The following is a 21,384-nucleotide window of genomic DNA, read 5'->3' on the forward strand; positions in this document are numbered from 1 at the left end:
TCAAAATCGAATCGATTCAGGACTTTGGCGAAAATACCAATATGGATATTTTTTCAGCTGATCCTTTTAGCACCTAAAGACAACTCCTCCCTGTATTGACTTTTTTTTTTTGGTGAAAAAACGGTATAATTTAATTCAAAAATAACCCCAAAGTAATAATAAACAGATGTCTTATAAAGCTGTTTCTACGTCCAAAGCCTTATTTTTGAAAATTTACCGCACAACTATAGCAATCCTACTTTTTAAGCTCTAAAACTCTCTGTTTGGTGCCCTCTTATTGTTTAACTGGATCTGATTTTGAATTAATATCAGTACTGGCTCCAAAGATATTGTGACGTCATTCAAATATAGAGAAAACTGATATTAGTAGCTCTGCTGCTGTGCGGTATTATGGGTAAATTTTCCTTTAATGTTTCGCTGTGATTCCTACTAGAATTAGTTTAGGGGAAAAAAACTAATGAAATAGCATTAATATAATCACTGCTTTTGCTGTAACACAACATGCCGTGTGATTCGAATCTGACAGGATCAGCTGCTTCAGCTTGTACGATCACATAATTTGTGAGAGCTGTCTTTTAAGCTATGTAAGCACGACAAACTGGCTGTCCCCAGTGTTATTGTGCTGCTCGCCGTCACCCGTGTTTCTCCATTTCAGATGCTGTTTGTTGTCAAAGGCATGTTCAAGTGACATGCAGGTGTGCAAACGTGTGAAAGGTGCACAATGCGAGTGTGTTTGAGGTTGCTGCCAGACAGATGAGTAATTAGCTGTGTGTTTTTCTTCTGCACTTCCGTCAGCAACGTGTCAGCCAGTCGAGAAAGTAAAGATGCTGGATGGCAGCTTCAGTGTAGACGCTCCCTGACCTACAGTTTCTACATCACATCTACTGTTCCAATCACACACAGATGCTGTGTACTCTGAGCATTGTGCACACTGAGTTTCCAGCTGCTGACAAGAGCAAACAGACTGGAAACATACGATGTTGGAGAGAGAGAGAGAGGTGAAAGGTGCAAGAAGTAAGAAGTCTCTGGAGTCGGCTGGTAAAATTAAAGGTCTCATTTATTGGGTTTGAACGTGGCAGCCAGTTTAGTTTCATTAAAGAACCGTCTGCATCTTTAGCACTGTTCAGCCCTTTGCCAGTTTCATTAGCTCCTCTGAAAGGCTGACTAAGAGATGTATGAGCTGAAAGAACACGGCCAACCTTGGCCTTTACCATAGAAGAAGAAATAGAAATCCATTACTGCGGCACAGAGCTTATATTAATCACAGTGTTACTCTGAAATACACTTAATCGTGCTTTCAATGGCTGCTTAAAGATAAAGAAGAGAAACGTATGTGCATGAATTGAATGGGGGGTTTCTTTTGGTCACCAAGTGTGGAGATTTCTGTTCCTAAGGAGTAAAAAGTCAAGATATGGTCGTATGGTTTGATCTTTTAAAAAGATGATCTTTAATCTGTGTTCCTACAAGAGGACGGACAGATTGATCAACAAGAAGATAAGAGTGATGGCTAATGTTTCGAATCATGGATAAACAGCCAGACGAAATTCATGATGCAACTTGGAGGTAAACAGTCAGATGAGCAGATATATGACAAGTAGGGGATAAATGAGAGATGAATGGACTAAAACTGATGTAAAGACGGATAGATAAGGATGTATGGATGGACTTCTCAAATGCTGTGCAGCACATTGAAGCTCCCAGTAGAAATTAGGTTTAATGCTACATAGAGCTGAACTGGGAAGTCAGTTGATACCATTGATGTTTAATTTCAGCTTGAAGTGGTTACAGGAAAGTAATTTAGTTCATTCTGGAAAGATTGAAGAATAAGTTTAGTATATCTACACCAATACACCTCCCCTTCAAATATGTCACTTTTTATGTGACGACTCTGACCACTATAGAAGTTTTATTTTTCAATCTAATTTCTTAGGCGATTTAATGCTTTAATACATTATATTGATTTTATATAATTGAAGATTGGCCTCTGTTAATGTTTTTCCTGACTAATTTTTTATTTATCAATCTGTGGGTTTAGTCAGACTCCAATGGCTTTGATTTGTAGCCATACTTCAAGCAGAGATTTGGATTGAATAAACAGTTGTCAGGTTATTTAAAGACATATGCAGCCTGAGCGTGTTCACTCTGGCCCAGCTGCCCTGCATGAAGCGCATGAGACCCAGCGTGGTTGTTGGACAGGAAACATGTCATTGTGTTTACTCGTCGCCCGCTGATCCCTGCGTTCTGCTTAGTCACTGCTGAGCTGAACGCAGCAGGAGCGCACAACCTGAGCAATCCCCTTGCTCACACAGACGCACTCTAGACTGGCTTTGAAGGGCTTCAACTCTACACGCATGGGATGAGAAAAGGCAGCAGACAAAAACATTGTTAATGGCTGAGTGTCCCAGAAAGGAGGACAGCCCATAAAAGAAAAAAAATACAGCCTGAAGCCCAAAGCCAGGCTAAAACTGGAATACTAGCTGGGTCCGCAGTTTGGTTTAAATTAAATGTAAATGCAAGATGTTGTTCCTAGGGATGTAACAATATCAAAATCTCACAGTACGATACAATTTCGATATTGACCTCACGGTACGATATTTATGGCGATATTGTGGAAAAGCTCACGGTACTGTTAAATAGCTCACGATAGTGTTTGCGATGATAATAGCAAAAAAATTACAGACATTTTTTCTGCTTTTGCCAGTAAACAGGCAACTTATTGCTGCATTTATGGATCATTACAACATAAAAAGCTGATCACATAGTGCTTTTAATGTGCAAGTTGTTGTCAGGAACATCAATATTCTGTTGATTCTTCTGTGCAAAGTTCAAGTTAAGAAGCAACCAGAACAATTGTAAACTAAATAGGGAATTCCCTTTAACTGCAAATAAATATCAAGTTAAGTCAGGTTTAAATGTGCAGGGCAAGTAAAAGCAGCCTTTTAAAACTGGTATTTAGGAATATAACTGAAACTTAAATTAAGCAGTCAGTCAAAAAGCCTCTTAAAAAAACACTGACCTATCAGTTAGCTTATGTTCACGTTTTTCATCAGAAAGATCAAAAGATCTACATTGCAAGGGAGAAGAAGAGACAGCTGGGCATTTACAATATCCCCTGCTGTTGAAAATACCCTTTCACTGGGCACCGAGGTAGTGGGTATACACAGGTAGGTCTTTGCTAATGAAGACAGAATAGGATACCGCCCTGCATTGTCTTTCCACCACCTTCCCTCCTTTTGCGTTTTTTGACATGGCGAAACCAAAACGTTTCCAGACATCTGACTTAAAAGCTGCAGGGGCTAGCATCTCAACTTCGGGGTTGTTGTTTTCATCCTTACAACTATCGCTGTCGGCCATGCTAGCTTGCTTCGAGCTTGTGTGGACAGTGTGCAATCCGCGTGCAACCCTATTGGCTTAAGGACGGTTGGTATGACGATGCAGTGCAAAGGATCATGGTCTATGTAGTTAATGATTTATTCCACGGGACTGTGTTTAATCCTCTTGCTTTTTGACGGACACCTGACGGACACACCTTTGAAAGACAACCGCGATGGCGCGATAATGTCAATATCGTTACATCCCTAGTTGCTCCCATTAACATATGGCTGAAGTTGATTGATAATACCTGCTTTAAAGAACGGGTAAAATAACTGGAATAAAAAAAAAAAAAAATTATATTTGGAATGTTGGTCTATATTGGCATTATGCGACAATCCCAAAGAGATACTTACAGGCTCAGGAGGAGGTTTGTAGCTTTCTTCATCAGGTGGAGGAGAGGGGGTCTTCTCCTGAGGGGGAGCCAAAGCAGAGTCGCTGCTGCTCCTCACTAGTAAAGGTGTATCTGTGAGAAAAAGGGTCGACGTTAAGACATGAAGACACAACGCTAGAGGGATGCAAAAAAAACAACTTTCAAATGAAACAGAATATCTGGCAGTAGCAATAAAAAAAAAACAAAAAACATTACAAATCTAAAAAAAAAGGAATATCTCAAGTCGACATTAACAGTTTACAGGTAATTGGGAAAAGGCTGTCTCTTCAGTTAGAAGTTAGGTTTAGTAGAATTAGAAAAAAAATACAATGTCTGTTGCATGACAAGAAAAAAAAAAAAAGGGGACCAGACATAAAACTTAGATCAGCATGACACTGGTTCAGATTAAAACCTGCAACCTTCTTTGTCACATTATTTTTAGGATAACTCCACCCTAGAGACAATCACAAAGCTCCTCTGTCGTTTCAGCAGCACCCCCTGCCACAGTGTATACACTCATTCTGCATCGTGTTGTGCCCAATGGCCACAGCCCTTCTCCACATCTAACCAGAGCCGACGGAAAGAGAGCGAACATGGGCAGGTCTGAATCCACAATAAAACAACTCAAAGCAATGTAATTTAGACCCATGTGCTGAGCCTTGCTTTTATTATCCACCCCAAAGGGAGCAGGCTAGTATTTGAGGAGGAAAAAATCTATAGCAGGGTGTTTCAAATTTTACTTGACAGAGGAGAAAAAATAAAGATGGTGAGAGAGGGGGGGAAAAAAAGATGTGTGGGATAAACAAAAAGCTAAGAAAAGAGCAGAGAAACGGTGAAAGAGGAAAACTGAGACACAGAAAGGGAAAGCAAACAGAATTCTCCTCTTTTCCTGTAATCAATCTCTCTTTGGAGGGTCAGCGACAGCGTCCTGGTCTAACGTGGTCAGAATAAGAGAGCGGAGAAGGAAAACAGGTCAGAGAGAAGCAACTAAAAGGGGTCACCGTTTGTGTGTGAGCGTCTGTTTGTGGTTAGCGATGGAGGACAGATGAAGAATGATCATTCCAACCATTTCTGACACAAGCACAAATATCCTTTCAGCTCCAAACAAACTGAACCACATGTTTAGCCAATTTCATGTTGTGTTAAAGCTTGTATGACCATTTTTTTTCTCCACCAATTATCAGAAACTATCATTTGTTTCCTGTTTGATTAGTTGCCACAGCCAGTGGCCTTAACTCACTACCTCATAGCTAACTAAAATACTCGATCTTTGTGTCTCGGAATCAGCTCACATCACTCATTTAAACTTAAAATGGCCATTTGCATTTGGTTTTACAAAAACAAACTAAGCTAGAAATTAAGAACTGAACAATGCATTGGCTCGTTGTACAGTAGATCTGGGACAAGAACTTGTTAGTTAGAGCCAGATGCGGGTATTCCAGGAAATTGCATCTATTGGCTTCTGGCAAGATGTAGTTTTGGGGGAAGTTTGTGTGCATTCACAAATCTCAGCACAATTCATCTTGTTTGGAAAAGTAAAATTTTACTCAAATAAGAGCAGCGGTCCTGTAATATATCTTTACTCAAGTAAAAGTAGAAAGTAGCCATCATCGATTTTAATCAAGAGTAAAATAAGTACCTGGTAAAATTGGATGCAATGTCTGAATTAATGATGTTAATAGACATAAAGTTAGGTGCAAATAAAAGACAAATTTGAGCAGAAGAAACATCTTTGCAAATGTATTTATTGATTTTTTTAACATGAAGTTGTAAAACCAGTCCTAACAGGGTAAAGAACTTCTTCAATGACAATAACTGTTGTTTACTGCATTTTCACCTAATCTATGAAAAGAAGAATAACCATTAATTTTACCCAAGTAGGAGTGGTGATACCTTGTAAGACTATAAAGTAAAAGTGAAAGGTATGGTAAAGTAAAACTACTCTTAAAAGAACATTTTCTTCTAGAAGTGACTCAACGAACCTCTGGCTATGACCTAAACTTTCTGGAAGCTTGCTTCAATTATGTTTCCTCTATTTTTGGATCTCGTTGGTTATTTTCACTTCTTTAATCATTGGGGGTGTCAAAGCAGACTTCAGACTAAACACCACATGTTTTTCTATGGGCAAAGGGCTTTTTTAACCAAGCACCCAGAAAAACTTATATGAGTAGCTCTGCTGCTGTGGGTATTAAAGCGTGTCCGTCTCCAACAGGGCCCATAGGGAGTTGGAGCGAGTCTAGATACAGATCATAGGTTCTATAGTTTCCTCTAATCTAGAGATAACTATCATCTAAAAGTTTTTCTTATATGTTTGAGTTCACCTTCAGCTGTGACAAACATCTAAACCAAGCAGAAGAACAGGCTGGATGTAGAGAACAGCCTGAAATCAGCCGTTTTCACACAGAGCTATAGGAGCTCATCAAAGCAGCTCAGGTGTCTTGATGAAAACAAACAAACTAATTAAGTCAGTCTGACTATTATTTTTGTTCTGTATCTTTTTCCCAATTCATCGAGTTTAAATGTGATTACAAGGGACATACTCAGAAGAGCACCAGTTTCATAAATAAAGGTTTATAGTATGATTTTATTTTGTATTGATTTCGATACCTACTTCCAGGCAACATATTTATGTTGATTTTGTTGTTTTTTTTCAGATAGAAATCATAAAATGACTAAGAATTAAATTAAATATTTCATTGTATGTTCCACTTTTGGACAATCGTCAATATTTTTGACTAAGGGGGGTACTGATGATACAATAAAAAAGGGGTATCCAAGTCAAAAAAGATTGAGAACCACTAATCTAAAACACGCAAAACTAATGAAACACATAGAAACAGTTTCCAGTCTATGGTCAGATCCCTCTGGTTGCCCCTGGTAGCCTCTATATTTCTACAACCCTAACTTCCTTCAACCTATCTCCAATGAAGACAGTGGAGAAAATTGCTCCACCTCATATGACCCCTACATCAAAAAACTATCATTACTGTACATTCCTCTCAATCTTTGTGTTGCAGTCATTGCTGCTGTCAGTCTGTCAATCAGAGCACAGACCAGGCATCCTTTCTAACTTACAGAAAAGATGCCATCTAACCTGTAACTTGAAAATCTTTTGAGATCAAGATGTTTATTGTTTTTTTTCTATTTTATATATTAGTTAATTTTAGCTGAATTTTATGGTGTTCCCATACTGCTTTCCTTTTTCTTGTAGATCTTATTTCACAGTTCACTTCATTTTCTTTTAAAATGAAGTTGGGTCTTGTTAATAGTCAGAATGTGTGAATGAATGTCAGGAACCTTGTGAAAGAGAAATGTACATTATAGAAAAGGGTAACTATCTTTTCAACAGCGATCATCAAATAACTAACCAAAAGCCCTTTAACAGCTGCAAGGATAACTGGGCAGCACCTTAACTTACTGGGCCCAGGAAATTTTCCAGATACTGAATGATGAACGTTTATCCAAAGTGGCTGTTATGGATTTTCTAAATGAGCTCTACAAATAGACTGCCTTACTGAGAACCCTTATCCATGAACCACCCACTCACGCTGTTGTTCTTCAATACAAAGTCAATGATACGACTTTGTGGAGTGGCCGAGGCCACTCCATGGTCACAGTCAGGGTCCATTACCCAGGCGTCAGCCTCATAAATCCTCCCTCGTTTATCCACAAAGTCAGATCGGGCCCCATTAATCCTCCCACTACTTAAACAGTCCCGGAGCACCAGTCCAGCCATGTGAAGGAACCTGAGGGTTACCAGCATTGGCCTCTGACCTGTGTTGGCCTCAGACAGCATAAGCGGTGCCACTAAGGGCCAGGGATATTGATGAGAGTGACATACGACTCTTTTAGTGCAGCCACCGTTTAGAAGGCCATAAATAACATCGTTTTGAAGGTATTCGTAATGAAAAGTGACTGAAAACATTCTTTAAAAGATCTTTTTCTTAAACTGCCACAGCAGGGTTGCCTGAAGCTATAGATTGTTGCTGCACATGACTTGGCACCGAAACACTGCAAACTAAATCAGGGACGCCTTATTTGAGAAATTATGGTCATGAGTTTTACAAAACACAAAGTAAAGTGGTAGAAAATTATAATGATATGTCATCTTTAATGACATCTAGTGGCATAGTGTTAACCGGCGACCAACTACAGGTGCTGGTCATAAAATTAGAATATCATGAAAAAGTAGATTGATTTCAGTAATTCCATTTAAAAAGTGAAACTTGTATATTATATTCATACATTACATACAAACTCATATATTTCAGATGTTTATTTTGTTTAATTTTGATGATTACAAATGACAACAAATGAAAATCTCAAATTCATCATATCAGAAAATTAGAATATTACTGAAGACCAATAAAAACAAAGGATTTATAGAAATGTTGGCCAACTGAAAAGTATGAACATGAAAAGTATGAGCATGTACAGCACTCAGTATTTAGTTGGGCCTCCTTTGGCCTGTATTACTGCAGCAATGCGGCGTGGCATGGAGTCGATCAGTCTGTGGCACTGCTCAGGTGTTATGATAGCCCAGGTTGCTCTAATAGTGGCTTTTAGCTCTTCTGAATTGTTGGGTCTGGTGTATTGCATCTTCTTCTTCACAATACCCCATAGATTTTCTATGGGGTTAAGGTCAGGAGAGTTTGCCTGGCCAATTAAGAACAGGGATACCATGGTCCTTCAACCAGGTACTGGTAGCTTTGGCACTGTGTGCAGGTGCCAAGTCCTGTTGGAAAATGAAATCTGCATCTCCAAAAAGTTGGTCAGCTGCAGGAAGCATGAAGTGCTCTAAAACTTCCTGGTATGTGGCTGCGTTGACCCTGGACCTCAGAAAACACAATGGACCAACACCAGCAGATGACATGGCACCCCAAACCATCACTGACTGTGGAAACTTTACACTGGACTTCAAGCAACGTGGATGAAGTGCCTCTCTTCTTTTCCTCCAGACTCTGGGACCTTGATTTCCAAAGGAAATGCAAAATTTACTTTCATCAGAGAACATGACTTTGGACCACTCACCAGCAGTCCAGTCCTGTTTCTCTTTAGCCCAGGCAAGACGCTTCTGACGCTGTCTGTGGTTCAAGAGTGGCTTGACACAAGGAATGCGACAGCAGAAACCCATGTCTTTCATACGTCTGTGTGTGGTGGTTCTTGAAGCACTCACTCCAGCTGCAGTCCACTCTTTGTGAATCTCCCCCACATTTTTGAATGGGTTTTGTTTCACAATCCTCTCCAGGGTGCGGTTATCTCTCTTGCTTGTACACTTTTTTCGACCACATCTTTTCCTTCCCTTCGCCTCTCTATTAATGTGCTTGGACACTGAGCTCTGTGAACAGCCAGCCTCTTTAGCGATGACCTTTTGTGTCTTGCCCTCCTTGTGCAAGGTGTCGATGGTCATCTTTTGGACAACTGTCAAGTCAGCAGTCTTCCCCATGATTGTGTAGCCTATAGAACTAGACTGAAAGACCATTTAAAGGCTTTTGCAGGTGGTTTGAGTTAATTAGCTGATTAGAGTGTGGCACCAGGGGCCATCAATTTTGAACCTTTTCACAATATTCTAATTTTCTGATATGATGAATTTGAGATTTTCATTTGTTGTCATTTGTAATCATCAAAATTAAACAAAATAAACATCTGAAATATATGAGTCTGTATGTAATGTATGAATATAATATACAAGTTTCACTTTTTAAATGGAATTACTGAAATCAATCTACTTTTTCATGATATTCTAATTTTATGACCAGCACCTGTAAACAAAAAGCAAGTATAAATAGTAGCTACCTAATAACTGGCTTTACGATGACCATATATTGTGGCTAAAACAATTAGATTAATCGTGATTAATCCAATATTGAAATTATCGTCAACAAATTTAGTAATCGATCAATAGTTAACTGCTGTATAGACACTCTAAAACTTGTCTTTAGCTGACAGAGTAGTTAGAGCAGTAATTGTACAAAAATTGTAAAAATAAAAACAAAATAAAATAAAATATTCAAACATTTTGGATTCAAATTTCGTCAGTCAATATGCTCTATCCAGAACTCCTTAATTGGGAATGTTTAGTTTCACCTGGTTTAATTTTGTAATAAGTCTTCTTTAAGGGACCTTTTGGCTATCTGATTATAATAAATTAATTGAAAAAAATAAATCAACAAATCAATCGATTTGCAAAATAGTCCTTAATTCCAGCCCTACCTTATATCTTCCTAGAACCGCAGGGCTATATGTAGAAATAGATCTAAATGACAAGGGACTTTATTAGGAGAAAGGGTTTAGTCATTAAACTGCTGTAACTTAATTAACCAAACTAGTGGACAAGTAAATTTTTTTTTCATTTTATGAATCACAAAAAAACTAAACCCACAAATAATTCCGTAAGAAATATTTTTAAAACACTCCCATCAGTTATTAATTTAAGACAAATATTTCTGCCATGTTTAAAATGATGAGTAATTCTTTAGGAAAAGTAGTTTAAAACAAAACCCCTCCAGTTTTGGGCAAAGCGGTTAATTAAAAATGGTGGCAGATGGGTTTTCGCCTTTCTGGTGGTAAACTTGATCCTCATAGATTATAAAATTATTAGTGCATCTGCTTATATGGTTCTGATTCTTCAGTCTCCCTCTGCTGTGTAATTTGGCACTGAAAGCAACCCATTACCGACGAAAGTTTATGGAACAGTCGGCAGGTTCTCTTGCCATGTTCGTTTTCATGCATCCCAAAGTGTGCAAACTGGCAAAGGCAACCTTTTTGTCTACGAGTGTGCTATATATGGTGCCAAAACAGGAAAACTTTTAACCATATCCAGTGCATCTAAACATCCTTCATGTCAAAAATATTTTTTATACATTCAATGAATACATTTTATTTTTCTTTATTTTTCTTTTACGATATTTAGACTTTATGAAATGGGTGGAAAGGCAAGAGGAAGGAATAGGCAGATAGATAATGGATGAAAAATAGATGGATAACAGCTTTTTACAGCGCAATTGACATCCAAGGATCCTAATACGTAGGTTTTTAAGAGAGGCAGAATTCAAAAGTCAGTCTTGAATGAAAATCTGCAGCCTTTGGGATAAGAACTGATGCAGTAATGCCGGTAGAATAAATAACCACCCCTCTTGATGATGGGGCTGAGCAGAAACCTAAAAGTAAAACCCAGAAGTTATTTTAGGATCCCTCCTTTGACAGTAGTGTGCTTCTATAATAAGACAAGCCACAGTCAGACCCCACCCTGTAAATCCCACCTCTGTGCCCACTTCAAGGCCAGGAAACAATAACCCACAGAAGCACACCCTTGTAATGTTCCCCCGTTATCTTTTTTTTCCGGAGATCTGTGTAAATAAACTAGGAAGTGAGGAGACCTTGTAAACTTTTCAATGTTTATGTTCACCTTCTTTGCCACTCTCTCCTTCTCTCTCTTCCCCTGCAGTGCTGAGTTTCTGAGTGACTTATGTCTCCCCGTTTTGAGGACAGCAGTTTATTTTAAGGACTTCTTTTCCTCTTCAGAAGTAGAAAAGTTGCACATCCCTACAGAATAAATTTACCAGCAGGGAAGCATGAGAACAAAAATATACCACGTTTTAGATTTGTGTGCATGAGTCACCGCATTAACCGGCGATTGTGTTTATTGTTTATTTTGCATGAGCAAGCAGGCATCCGATACATGTAGATGTACATCAAACAGACGACGATTTGCTTGTTTTCACGTGTCCGTTTGAGTGTGTCGCTGTGCTTTCATGATTGGGCTGGGTTGGTCTTGTTTTTCTGGCAATCGATTAGGCAGCCCCAGCTCAGGCTTCTCATGGGATGATGCGATAAGCGCTCACTTCCTAGAAGTGTAAGTGTGTGTGTGCAGCAGTGGATCAATGCAAGACTAATCATCCCGCAGGGGCAAGTGTGAGGTCCAATCGGCCTGTTCAAACAGCTCGTCCAACCTGACACACAAACACTTTGATGCCTGACTGATTACTGGATTGCTTCTGCTTCTGTCCACCACCCACTGGCATTACATGCACTCTATAACCAGACTTTAATATTTTATAGAACGAAAAACAACAATGAAACAGCATAATAATACAGATGTGTTAAAGATTTAGTGTAGTGTTATATTAGGAGGAATAAGCCTTAGATAGTAAGAAGTCAAACTGCATGTTTATTAATAGCCACTAAAGTAAAAGTTCACGTCTACTATGTTGACATTACTATAACAGAGGCTTGTATTGTTTCATGATAACATCCGTAATGCAACTGACTGTTTACTCAGTTAAAAGGTTACATTACGGAAAGAGCAGCTTCTCAGCTGGATCTAGGTCTGGAGTTTGACTGTTTAGACAATAATATGCTTTGATTATGCCTCTGGCTGCACATTTGGAGTCATTCTCTTACTGAAAAGTGAACTTTCACCTCTTCCTCAAGTCTTTTGTTGCCACTAACAGATCTTCTTCGAAAGCTGCTCTGTATTTAGCTCCATCCATCTTTCCATCAACTCTGACCAGCTGCCCTATAATGGAGACGCAGCCATGCTTCTTTGTTTGGAACCTCATTTAGGAGGATAGGTAGGCTTAGTTCTCACTAACAACATTTTGTATGTTGATAAAATTAGAGCTGCAACTAACGATTATTTTGCAAATCGATTAATCTCGCAAATTTTTTTTCAATTAATCGATTAATAATTGGCTACCAAAAGGTTCTTTAAAGAAGAATTTTTACTAAGTTAAACCAGGTGAAACTCAAATGTTTCCACTTAAGGAGTTCTGGACAGAGCATATTGGCTTTTATCTTGAATGTAAAATCTTTACATATTTTTTTCATTTATTTACAATTGCTGCTCAAGGTGGGTTGCTCTGTCAGCTAAACACATTTTAGAGTCTTCACACACCGGTTAATGACTAATCGATTACTAAATTAGATGACGATTATTTCAGCCGAAAATCACAATTAATCCAATTGTTTCAGTCCAAGATCAAAGATATTCATAAAGGGTCTGTTTTTTGATGAACATTTATCTCAAAGAATAAACATTTGTCAGATTTCCTTCCGTATGTAAAGTTACAAGTAGGGGTGCACGATATAATCGGCGCCCTATCGGTATCGGCCTTAAAACTGAATATTGGACATCGACCACCCCACCGATATTTAACCCGATATTTGATAAGCTTCTGAGTTTCTAAAGTCTAAAAAAAAAAAAATACCACTTCTTCCTCAAAAACTTTTTTTACAGACTTAAAAACTTCTAAAGACGAGGGAAAAAATATTGATACATTAAAATATCACAATATCTTCATATGCTGATATATTGCCATTTAAAAACACCATATCAATCTCTTTTACTAATGAAATATTGCTATATGTCATCGTTATGCAACGAAATCCCCCGAAAATCCACAAAATTTTGCCATATTTTTATATGTTGATATATTGACGCGGTATCGATCTATGTTACAAACAAAATCTCACAAGATTTTGCAAAATATCACGAGAGTATGTAGCAGAACGATGAAATTTCACGAGATTTTGAAAGTAAAATAGATCAATACCGCGTTTTAAAAAATCAATTTGATATCAGCATATGAAAATATATTTGAGTATATTATTTTTCAAAGTGTCAGAAATGGATAACAAAACTGCTATTTTTTACGACTACTTATTTTTGTCCAGCTTTAACATCTGTATCGATATCGGTTATCGGCTACATGAGTTTTAAAATATCGGCATATCGGATATCGGCCAAAATCCCAATACCGTGCATCCCTAGTTACAAGCATAACAATCTGCAAGCCTGCAAAAAATAATTATAAAGAAAAAAAACATCCTGGAGTCATGGCACAAAACAGACACTTTTACAGATGAAAATACAGAAACATTCTAAATCCTCCAGAGAAAACATCTCTCTGCAATGTTTTTTACTCAAGTCTCTGTGCCCACACTTTCTCCTCAGTGGATAAATGACAGTTTTGGGTGGTAATGGCTGTTTAACTCTGAAGCTCAAGCTTTCTATCATTTCGCTGGCCTATGTGTGTGTGTTGCGAACCCACGCATGCATGTCATTATGACAAAAGCGGCTTTTATTGCGTCAGCCTGGCTCTGTTTGAGGGGCGTCACAGGGTCACATCATAACTGAATTAGTTAAGGTTCAACAGGGCTGAAGAGTGGGTTGGGGGGGGAGGTCCCGGTGGGTTAAGGATGTGTGTGGATGGCGCGACTAGATTCAGTGCATTCCTGCTTGGCTGGACCTTGGTTATGCTAACAGGCTACGGAGATAATCTAGTTAGGAGTGGAAGCCATGCAGGGACAAGCAGAGTGGGGCTGCTGGCGAGTGGGTTCATCCCGGGTCAAGGTTAAAGGCTATAGCAGGTGGTGGAAGCTGAATAGTAAAGTGGGGGTGTGGTGTCTGAGTGGAACGGAGGCAGATGATGGGGCATGGGGGGGAGTGGGCACACAGTGAGGCTTGGCAAAGGGCAGCTGTGTGTGCATGTGGTGCAGTTTGACTACGGTCAACAGATGGACCAGGGAGAATAAAAGGGCTTCAACACTGATCAGATCGCCTCTTATTAAATCTTTCCCTCAGCTCCACTTTTTAATACCATTTATAATTATGATTTTATATAAAAGTTTTCATACGTATATAAACCTGAACCCTGTTCTGTTGGTAATTCTCAGCTTATGCTATGTGTTAGAAAAGGAGCAAACAAGGGAGGAAAAAAGCTGAGTGAGGCTGATAGGAGAGAAGGCTGCGTCAACACTGCATCTGTTTTCACACACAATTGAGTTACAGGCAATAAATTCTCTTTTCACAGCTTGTGCAGCTTAAATGTATTAAGTCATGCACCCACACATTTCACCTCGAGATATTTTCTCACTCTCATACAACACCTCATAGTGTTGATTTCACTTTAGATCATTGGGTGTTGAAGTGAGAAAACGATGCAACATACTTGCTTTGAGGATGGCCTCATTGACCTCGATCTCCCCTCTGTTGGGATCGTCGTACTCCAGGTGAGGATAGTAGTGCATGGCTTCGGGACTAGCGCCGTCGCTGGAGAAGCCGTTGGATATGGAATCTCTGGGACTCTCGGAGCCGCCACGTCGGTCTTCCTCGAAAATGGCCACCAGCTGGAAGAGATATACACCATAAGGGCTCTGCTGTGACATTTACCAATGAAAAATGTATTTTTCTGACATTATATCTGATTATATAGGACCAAGAAAAGAGCCATTTCATATATGGCTCCCCAGAAAAAGCTACTTAACAAGCTTCTTTTGCTAATTCTCCAGATGTGACAGGTTACAAGTATGAGAAAAACAAACAGAGGTTTGGTGAACAAAGAGGACAATCTTAGCAGAGATCCTGTAGATGGGGTGGGTCGGTAGAATTAACGTGTGGCGAGGTGTGTACGTATGAAATTAACAGTCAAATGAGATCTGACAAGAGAATGAGAGGCTGTCAAACACAATGACACGGCGGCCACAATGAGAGGACGGGAAGAGACAGACTGGGCTGAAAGGAGCAGGGGATGAGGGCAGGAGAACGACAAACTGCCCTAATTGAGAGGGGGACACGATGGCAGGTCGGGAGGATGGGGGGGGGGGAAATGGAGGAAATGTTTGTGTGCCACTGCAGCTACACGCCTTGATGAATGGTTGCGTGGCGGCGCGGCGCTCTCATTAGCCGAGGCTGCCGACGGAAATGACCACTTAATGAAAAGCAATAACCCAAGTGGAACAAGGGATGAAAACGAAACAACAGATGAGCTGAGGACGTCAATTAACAAACCGTGGCAGCTATGTGTGTGAGTGTAAACAGTGAGCATGGAGGAGGTAGAGGGATGGGCACCATCCATCAAGGCGCAATGCCACCTCCCACCTGAAACCTCTCGTGACTCAATATCCTCTCGACACCTGCCCAGAAGATTCGTCAACTGTATCCGTGTGTGTACGGGCATTAGCATCAGAGTGTGCCGAGGGACAGATGAGGAATTGAGGCGCTGGCGGATGCAAAGGAGAGAAAGAAGCAGTGCCAGGAAAACAATCTGATTGTGCCAGTTGATGGATGCTTCTTGAGCTTTCGCTCCTCTTTATCTGCCTTCCTCTTTCTCTGCTTATCGCACTCCCTCCCGAGCCGCCGTCTCCTTCTCCAAACTCACTGACAGCATCAATCAAAGGAGTCGTTTCGAAGCGTGTCGTGATGAGAGAGAGCGCGCATAGATGCAGCTGTGACCTTCCCACAAAAAAACGATTTGGTTGTTTGGAGCAGCAACTTATTTTAATGCGTGCTGGGGAAATGATCATCGGCTTTTTGCAGGCTTATTCTTTTATGGCTCACAGAGGCAGGGAGTGATGCTAATGTAGGCTACGCTGCTGCGTTCGCTCATCACTCAAACACTAAGTATCAACAAAATGAATCATATGCTGCATCCTTTCAAAGTTCAAATGGACCTTATGTGCTGCTAATCTGTGCCACTTCAAGGTCCAACCACTGAATATACCTTTTGCCTTGAACCAAAAAAGAAAAAAATACATCTACAGAAAACATAACATGCAATGCCTAGCAAAAAATTCTCTCAGCCTGTGGCACTTCTTTATTTTTAAAACAAATATGTTATTATGAAATAACCCAAGAAAAACTAATTCCCTATTCAGTAACTTTTTTCTTTGCATTTTTGAAAATTAAAAAACAATGAATTTGAATTTATGCCCTATAAAGCATGGACTGTAGCTAAGGGTATTTTGGTAATAATTGTCATATTAGATCATATTTCCTTCTACTTCACAACTATGAACTTCTATATGTGTGATACAAAAATCTAAAAGCACATTTAAGTTTTGAACTTTTTCTATACTTTAAACTTAAAAAAGTGAGATTAAACTGAAGCCTGCAATGATTGCAGTCAACTCCTATTTACCAATAATGATCCATTGCAATCACATTCGATATCAGTACTTTTTATCCAACCATTTAAGAGTCCAGATTTTGTTGGTCACTATAAAGTATATGTGGAAGTTACAGCCAAAACAAATTGTATTGAATGCCCTGAGGCCTTAACTATCGGAGCTATCTGTATATAGCATAAAAATACCACCAGCTGAAACTAGTAGTTTAAGAGAAAAGAAAGTTTTCCATTAAAACTACTGGGTTTAAAATCGAAGATGGCAGAGATGTCAAAGAGAAGAATACAATTCGTCTTTTTGATCACTTTTGTACCAATGTGTTCATGACTGAAGCACTTGCTTTCATCTACTGGACCTGTGTGTATATATATATACATCAAGAATACTAAATAGAATTGGCTTTGGAAATAGCAAAAATGACAAAAAATGATTGTTGCAGTTATCCTATTAAGCATAATCCAGGTTTCTAACAAGAAAGGGGGGAAACACAATACAGACATTAAAGAAAAGAATTCACTTAACTAGGTGATTAAAGGAACTTTGAAAGTGAATAACCTGACATTAACAAAATGTTACTTATAAAATTAAGCTAATTCTATTATAGAGAGGAGGATGTTTTATGGTTTTATACAGAAAAAAGGAATACTTTTGATAAGAGGGTAGTGTTTTGTTGTTAATTTGGATGGGGTACCTTAAATCTACAAATATAAAGTGGAAAAACAATAGAAATAGTAAAAAAAAAAGCTGGATTAGAAATGAGAAAAACTCCAGTCTGCATTGAAAGTCTGCAGTTCTTCATTTTTACTAGCTAGGAAAACTGTATATTACCAATAAAAGTCTTAGGTTTGATGTCAGTTCAAACATTTCTGTCATCCATCTCAATAATGTGTGTGTCTGTATGCCAACAAAAAATGTGCATAGGGATCTTATTTCTTTTTTTATTTAAAACACATGGTGCTTTGAAATGTTGTCCTTTCAGCCGCGCATCAACGTGCGCTCTTGGAGGATGCTGTGTCTCTGTATGAAGAGCGATACCTTTCATGGTTCATGGTGTGTTTACTTAACACAAATGCTTCTTTCATTTCTTCCTTACTGTGGTTAGTTTCTTCAGAAACAAATTGCCTTATTTTCCCCACTGTGTCCAATGGGGGGATACCGATATGGACCCAGGGAGACTGCATGTCTACTGCAGCTGAATAATGTCCCCCCTTTGTCTCATTTTCATAAACAAACAGAAGCGAGCACATGCTGAAGCTCCATGTCAAACACAAACAGCTGAACCCTGCCACACACAGCCAGGTTATGAACTTCTGTTAGTCACGACGCGGTGTGTTTTTGTCATGTGATCAGTCTAGCTGTGAGGAGTGTTTCTGTGTGCTGGATGGCCCCCAAAATTACAATAAAATACATTAAAAAATGATTGAAATTATGGGGGCTGACAAACTATACTATCACCTTTATATATATATTGCCTCAGGATACAAAATAAGATGCTGTAATATATGCAGCATCCAAAGGGAATAAACGTATATTAACATATTGTTGTTTAAAACTTAGCTTTCTTATTCTAGAGAGTTATAGGTTTCATATGGCCTCAGGGTTCAAGAGAACAAAACTCCAGATAATATGAAAAAACTGATCAATGTAGGGCTAGGCAACCATCTATCAGGGTTTTTTCTTTGAAGACAAAAAAGAGAAAACATGCTACAGGTCCTCTGATAGAGGTTAAGGTTTTTAATCCATTTAAATGTTGGACCTACTGATCAGACCAGATAGACGTCAAACATCTCTTCATATATTTTAACTATTACTTTCTATCCAAAATTATGTACAACTTATTGCTGAAACTTCTCATACATTGGTAAATTGTTGAGTAATTGACTTAATTACATTTAACAAAGACGGCATTATTCATACAGTTAGCTATAAAATGATTAGATATTTTTTGTCATTTTCTATACACGTGTAAACAAAGAGACATTTTGTTTAGAACAGCTCTCTAGACAATTTCATTTTTTAATGTGCAGCCTTGATAAGGCAAGCAGCAGTTGTTGTTGAGCTGCTACTACTGCCTCCAGCTCCTGAAGCACTCGCTTCTCCTGGCTCAGGGTAGGAAGAGGACGATGATGACGATGATGTGAGGGTGGTAGCCCCAAGAGTTACAGAGGCAGACAGAGGATGCTGGAGAAGGTGTGGAAGCCGGAGGGGGCCGGGAGGAGCCAGCTGGGGATTTTTCAGCAGGGAAGCATCTAGGGTGCTCTCCTCATTTTCACCTGCAGAGGGTTGTGCTTCCCCTCTAGATGCCGAAGATTGCCTTGGAACAGTCTGAGAGGAGTTTCCATTCATCCAGAGCTCTTTTTTTTTTTCTATCGGCGCAGTACAGCATCAGCCCCTTTCAGGCCAACAGCACTGTCCGGTATGCTGGAGGCAGCCAAGACCCCGTCAGAATGATGGCACACAAGTTACATATCTCCTTTTTTTGAAGAGAGTTCCAGTCGGACATTATGCATTTTGTTTTCCAACGAGTGGACGTTGGAGAGCAGGATTGATGGAAGCGGTTGTCTGTGGGGATCTCTCTTTAGCTTCGCAATTAGCCCCCCTCTGAAACCTCGCTTTCTCCGTCTCACGCATCTCTTCCTTCGTCCGTTATTTTCTGCTGTTATCTTGTTGACATCCGTCCGTAGCACTCCGCAGCTTTTTAAACGGTGAAAAATGTCAGTATTTAAAAACATTTTGTGACCGTAGCTCAAGCAGGCGTTGGCGATCATAGATGTGGGTTTGATGTCTAGTTTTAAGCGGCATATTTGTGAAATTTGTCGAGAGGAGCTGCTCTTGGCCGCTGCCTTGGAGCGCCATCATGCTACAGTGTAATTCGTTGACAGTTCTTCATTTTAAAAGTACTACCTACTTACCTACCTACCTACATACATACCGACATACACATATATGCAGAGTTGTGCATGAACGCGTAATGAAAGGTGAACTGAATGGATCAGTTTTGAAGTAATGAGCATAAACGAAAGCGATGCTTACTCTGAGAATAATAAGCAGCACACACAGCTCACGCTCATGTTCAGTTAATAAAAACACTTTTGACTGGATAATGTCAGGTTTTACAGTACCTATTATGCAGTGTTGTGCCTGAACGCGTTCATTGAACGAAAGTTCATGAACTCGTTCATATTTTGGGCGAACGTGAACTGAACGTAGTGCATTATTGCCTGATGAACGTTTTTGTGAACTCGTTCATTCTGGTGTCTGTGAACGGCACTCTCTCAGTTCAGCTCCGTTCAATAGGTTGCCAGATTTCTATAAAGCCCTCCAGGCGAAACCCCAGCTAAATCACACCGTAAACAGGCCTTAATATGTAGCGGGAAAAACACCCAATCTGGCAACACCAGCTACCAGCGTCGTAGCCTACAGCCGCGTGCGTCATCAAAACAAAAGGAGGCGACTTAAAACAGGTTTATGACCAGGTGGTCGGTGAGGATGATGGCAACAAGTTTGCCCGCCGGCTTTCAGTAAAAAAATCCGCACTTCAGTTACCTTAAATTCCTACCTCAGCCTGGTCCCTCAGTTTGTGTTAGTAAAATCTTCTTGAGCGGAGGTCTTCAACAGGGGATCCGCGACCCCTAGGGGGTCTACGGAGGTACTGCATGAGGGTCTGCATGGTTAGTTGATATTTTTATATTCCCCCCCTGCATTTTTTTCCCCCACTAATTGAAATGTCTTTAAATACTCATTAACATGAAATCAACACACTGTAGTAAACAGATAAATGGAGGCAGAAGATGTCTTTCAGTCATCAATGCTCACATTCAGAGACACACAGGAGCTCTTTCAAGCTGGGCACCGTTTCATTCACAACAACCAGGAATCAGAATCAGAAAAACTTTAATAATCCCAGGGAGAAATTAATTTCTTTACATTACTCCATCTTTAATAGTGACTATAGGACACAATTTCATACAATATATATAAATAGGGGGTCCCCGCTCCATCTCGCCATCAGTTTGGGGGACCTTGGTCTGGAAAAGAAGACCCCTGTTCTTGAGGGTTTTACTATCCATGTAACTTGTTTGTTAAACCTGCCTGGTATAATTTTCCAGGATTCCAGTATTCCTTTTTAGTATGTATTGAAATGGAATTTCAAATGGAAAAAAATTATTAAAATAAAAAAAAAACATTTGCACCTTAAAGACTACTTTCCTATTTTTCTTTTAATAATTACTCATAAAAAAGACCATTCAAGCATCACATTTTTCCTGATGTTTTTGAGAATATACTGTAGGGGTGAAAGCTGCAGCTGCTACTAGTGTGAAGTGAATGGACAGCAACAAAGCGTTAAAGCAACAATGGGGAAATGCTGTCCCCTCATTGCTAATGTAAACCCTGGTTGGATAAGGATTCAAAACTGGATATGAAGATGAAATCTGACGCACAGTTTCAGAGTTACAACTGATAAAATAATTGCTGTCTGTGGTTCTACAGTAGGCTATGGTGTAATTGAGCAATATAAAAAAAAAAAAAAAAGAACTATGAACTAGTTCGTTTTTTGGAATTGTGAACTATGAACTGAACTAGTTCATTTTAAAATGTGTGAACTGAACTTTGAACTAGTTCACGTAGAAAGAGAACTTTCCCAACACTGCTATTATGGCAAACAACATGGCCGACCAGCGTGTCTCCTGCTAGTACTAGTCTGTCTGAGTCAGACTCATCTGGTATTTCTG

The 21,384-nt window shown here is 39.4% G+C and overlaps 1 protein-coding gene across 2 annotated transcripts in view; it reads right to left on the reverse strand.

Annotated features, from left to right (window-relative positions):
- Positions 1 to 21,384, reverse strand: part of pard3ba (par-3 family cell polarity regulator beta a) — a 176,778-nt gene that overhangs the window by 128,238 nt on the left and 27,156 nt on the right. For both annotated transcript variants that reach the window (XM_038280701.1, XM_038280628.1), the window contains exons 3-4: positions 14,698 to 14,875; positions 3,729 to 3,838 (exon numbers count right to left, since the gene is read on the reverse strand). In XM_038280701.1, coding sequence (XP_038136629.1) covers positions 3,729 to 3,838; positions 14,698 to 14,875 — 288 coding nt within the window. The remainder of the gene's footprint in view (positions 1 to 3,728; positions 3,839 to 14,697; positions 14,876 to 21,384) is intronic.

This window comes from Cyprinodon tularosa, unplaced genomic scaffold, assembly GCF_016077235.1.
Source record: "Cyprinodon tularosa strain WSP-4 unplaced genomic scaffold, ASM1607723v1 ctg1, whole genome shotgun sequence".
Classification (NCBI taxonomy): domain Eukaryota; kingdom Metazoa; phylum Chordata; class Actinopteri; order Cyprinodontiformes; family Cyprinodontidae; genus Cyprinodon; species Cyprinodon tularosa.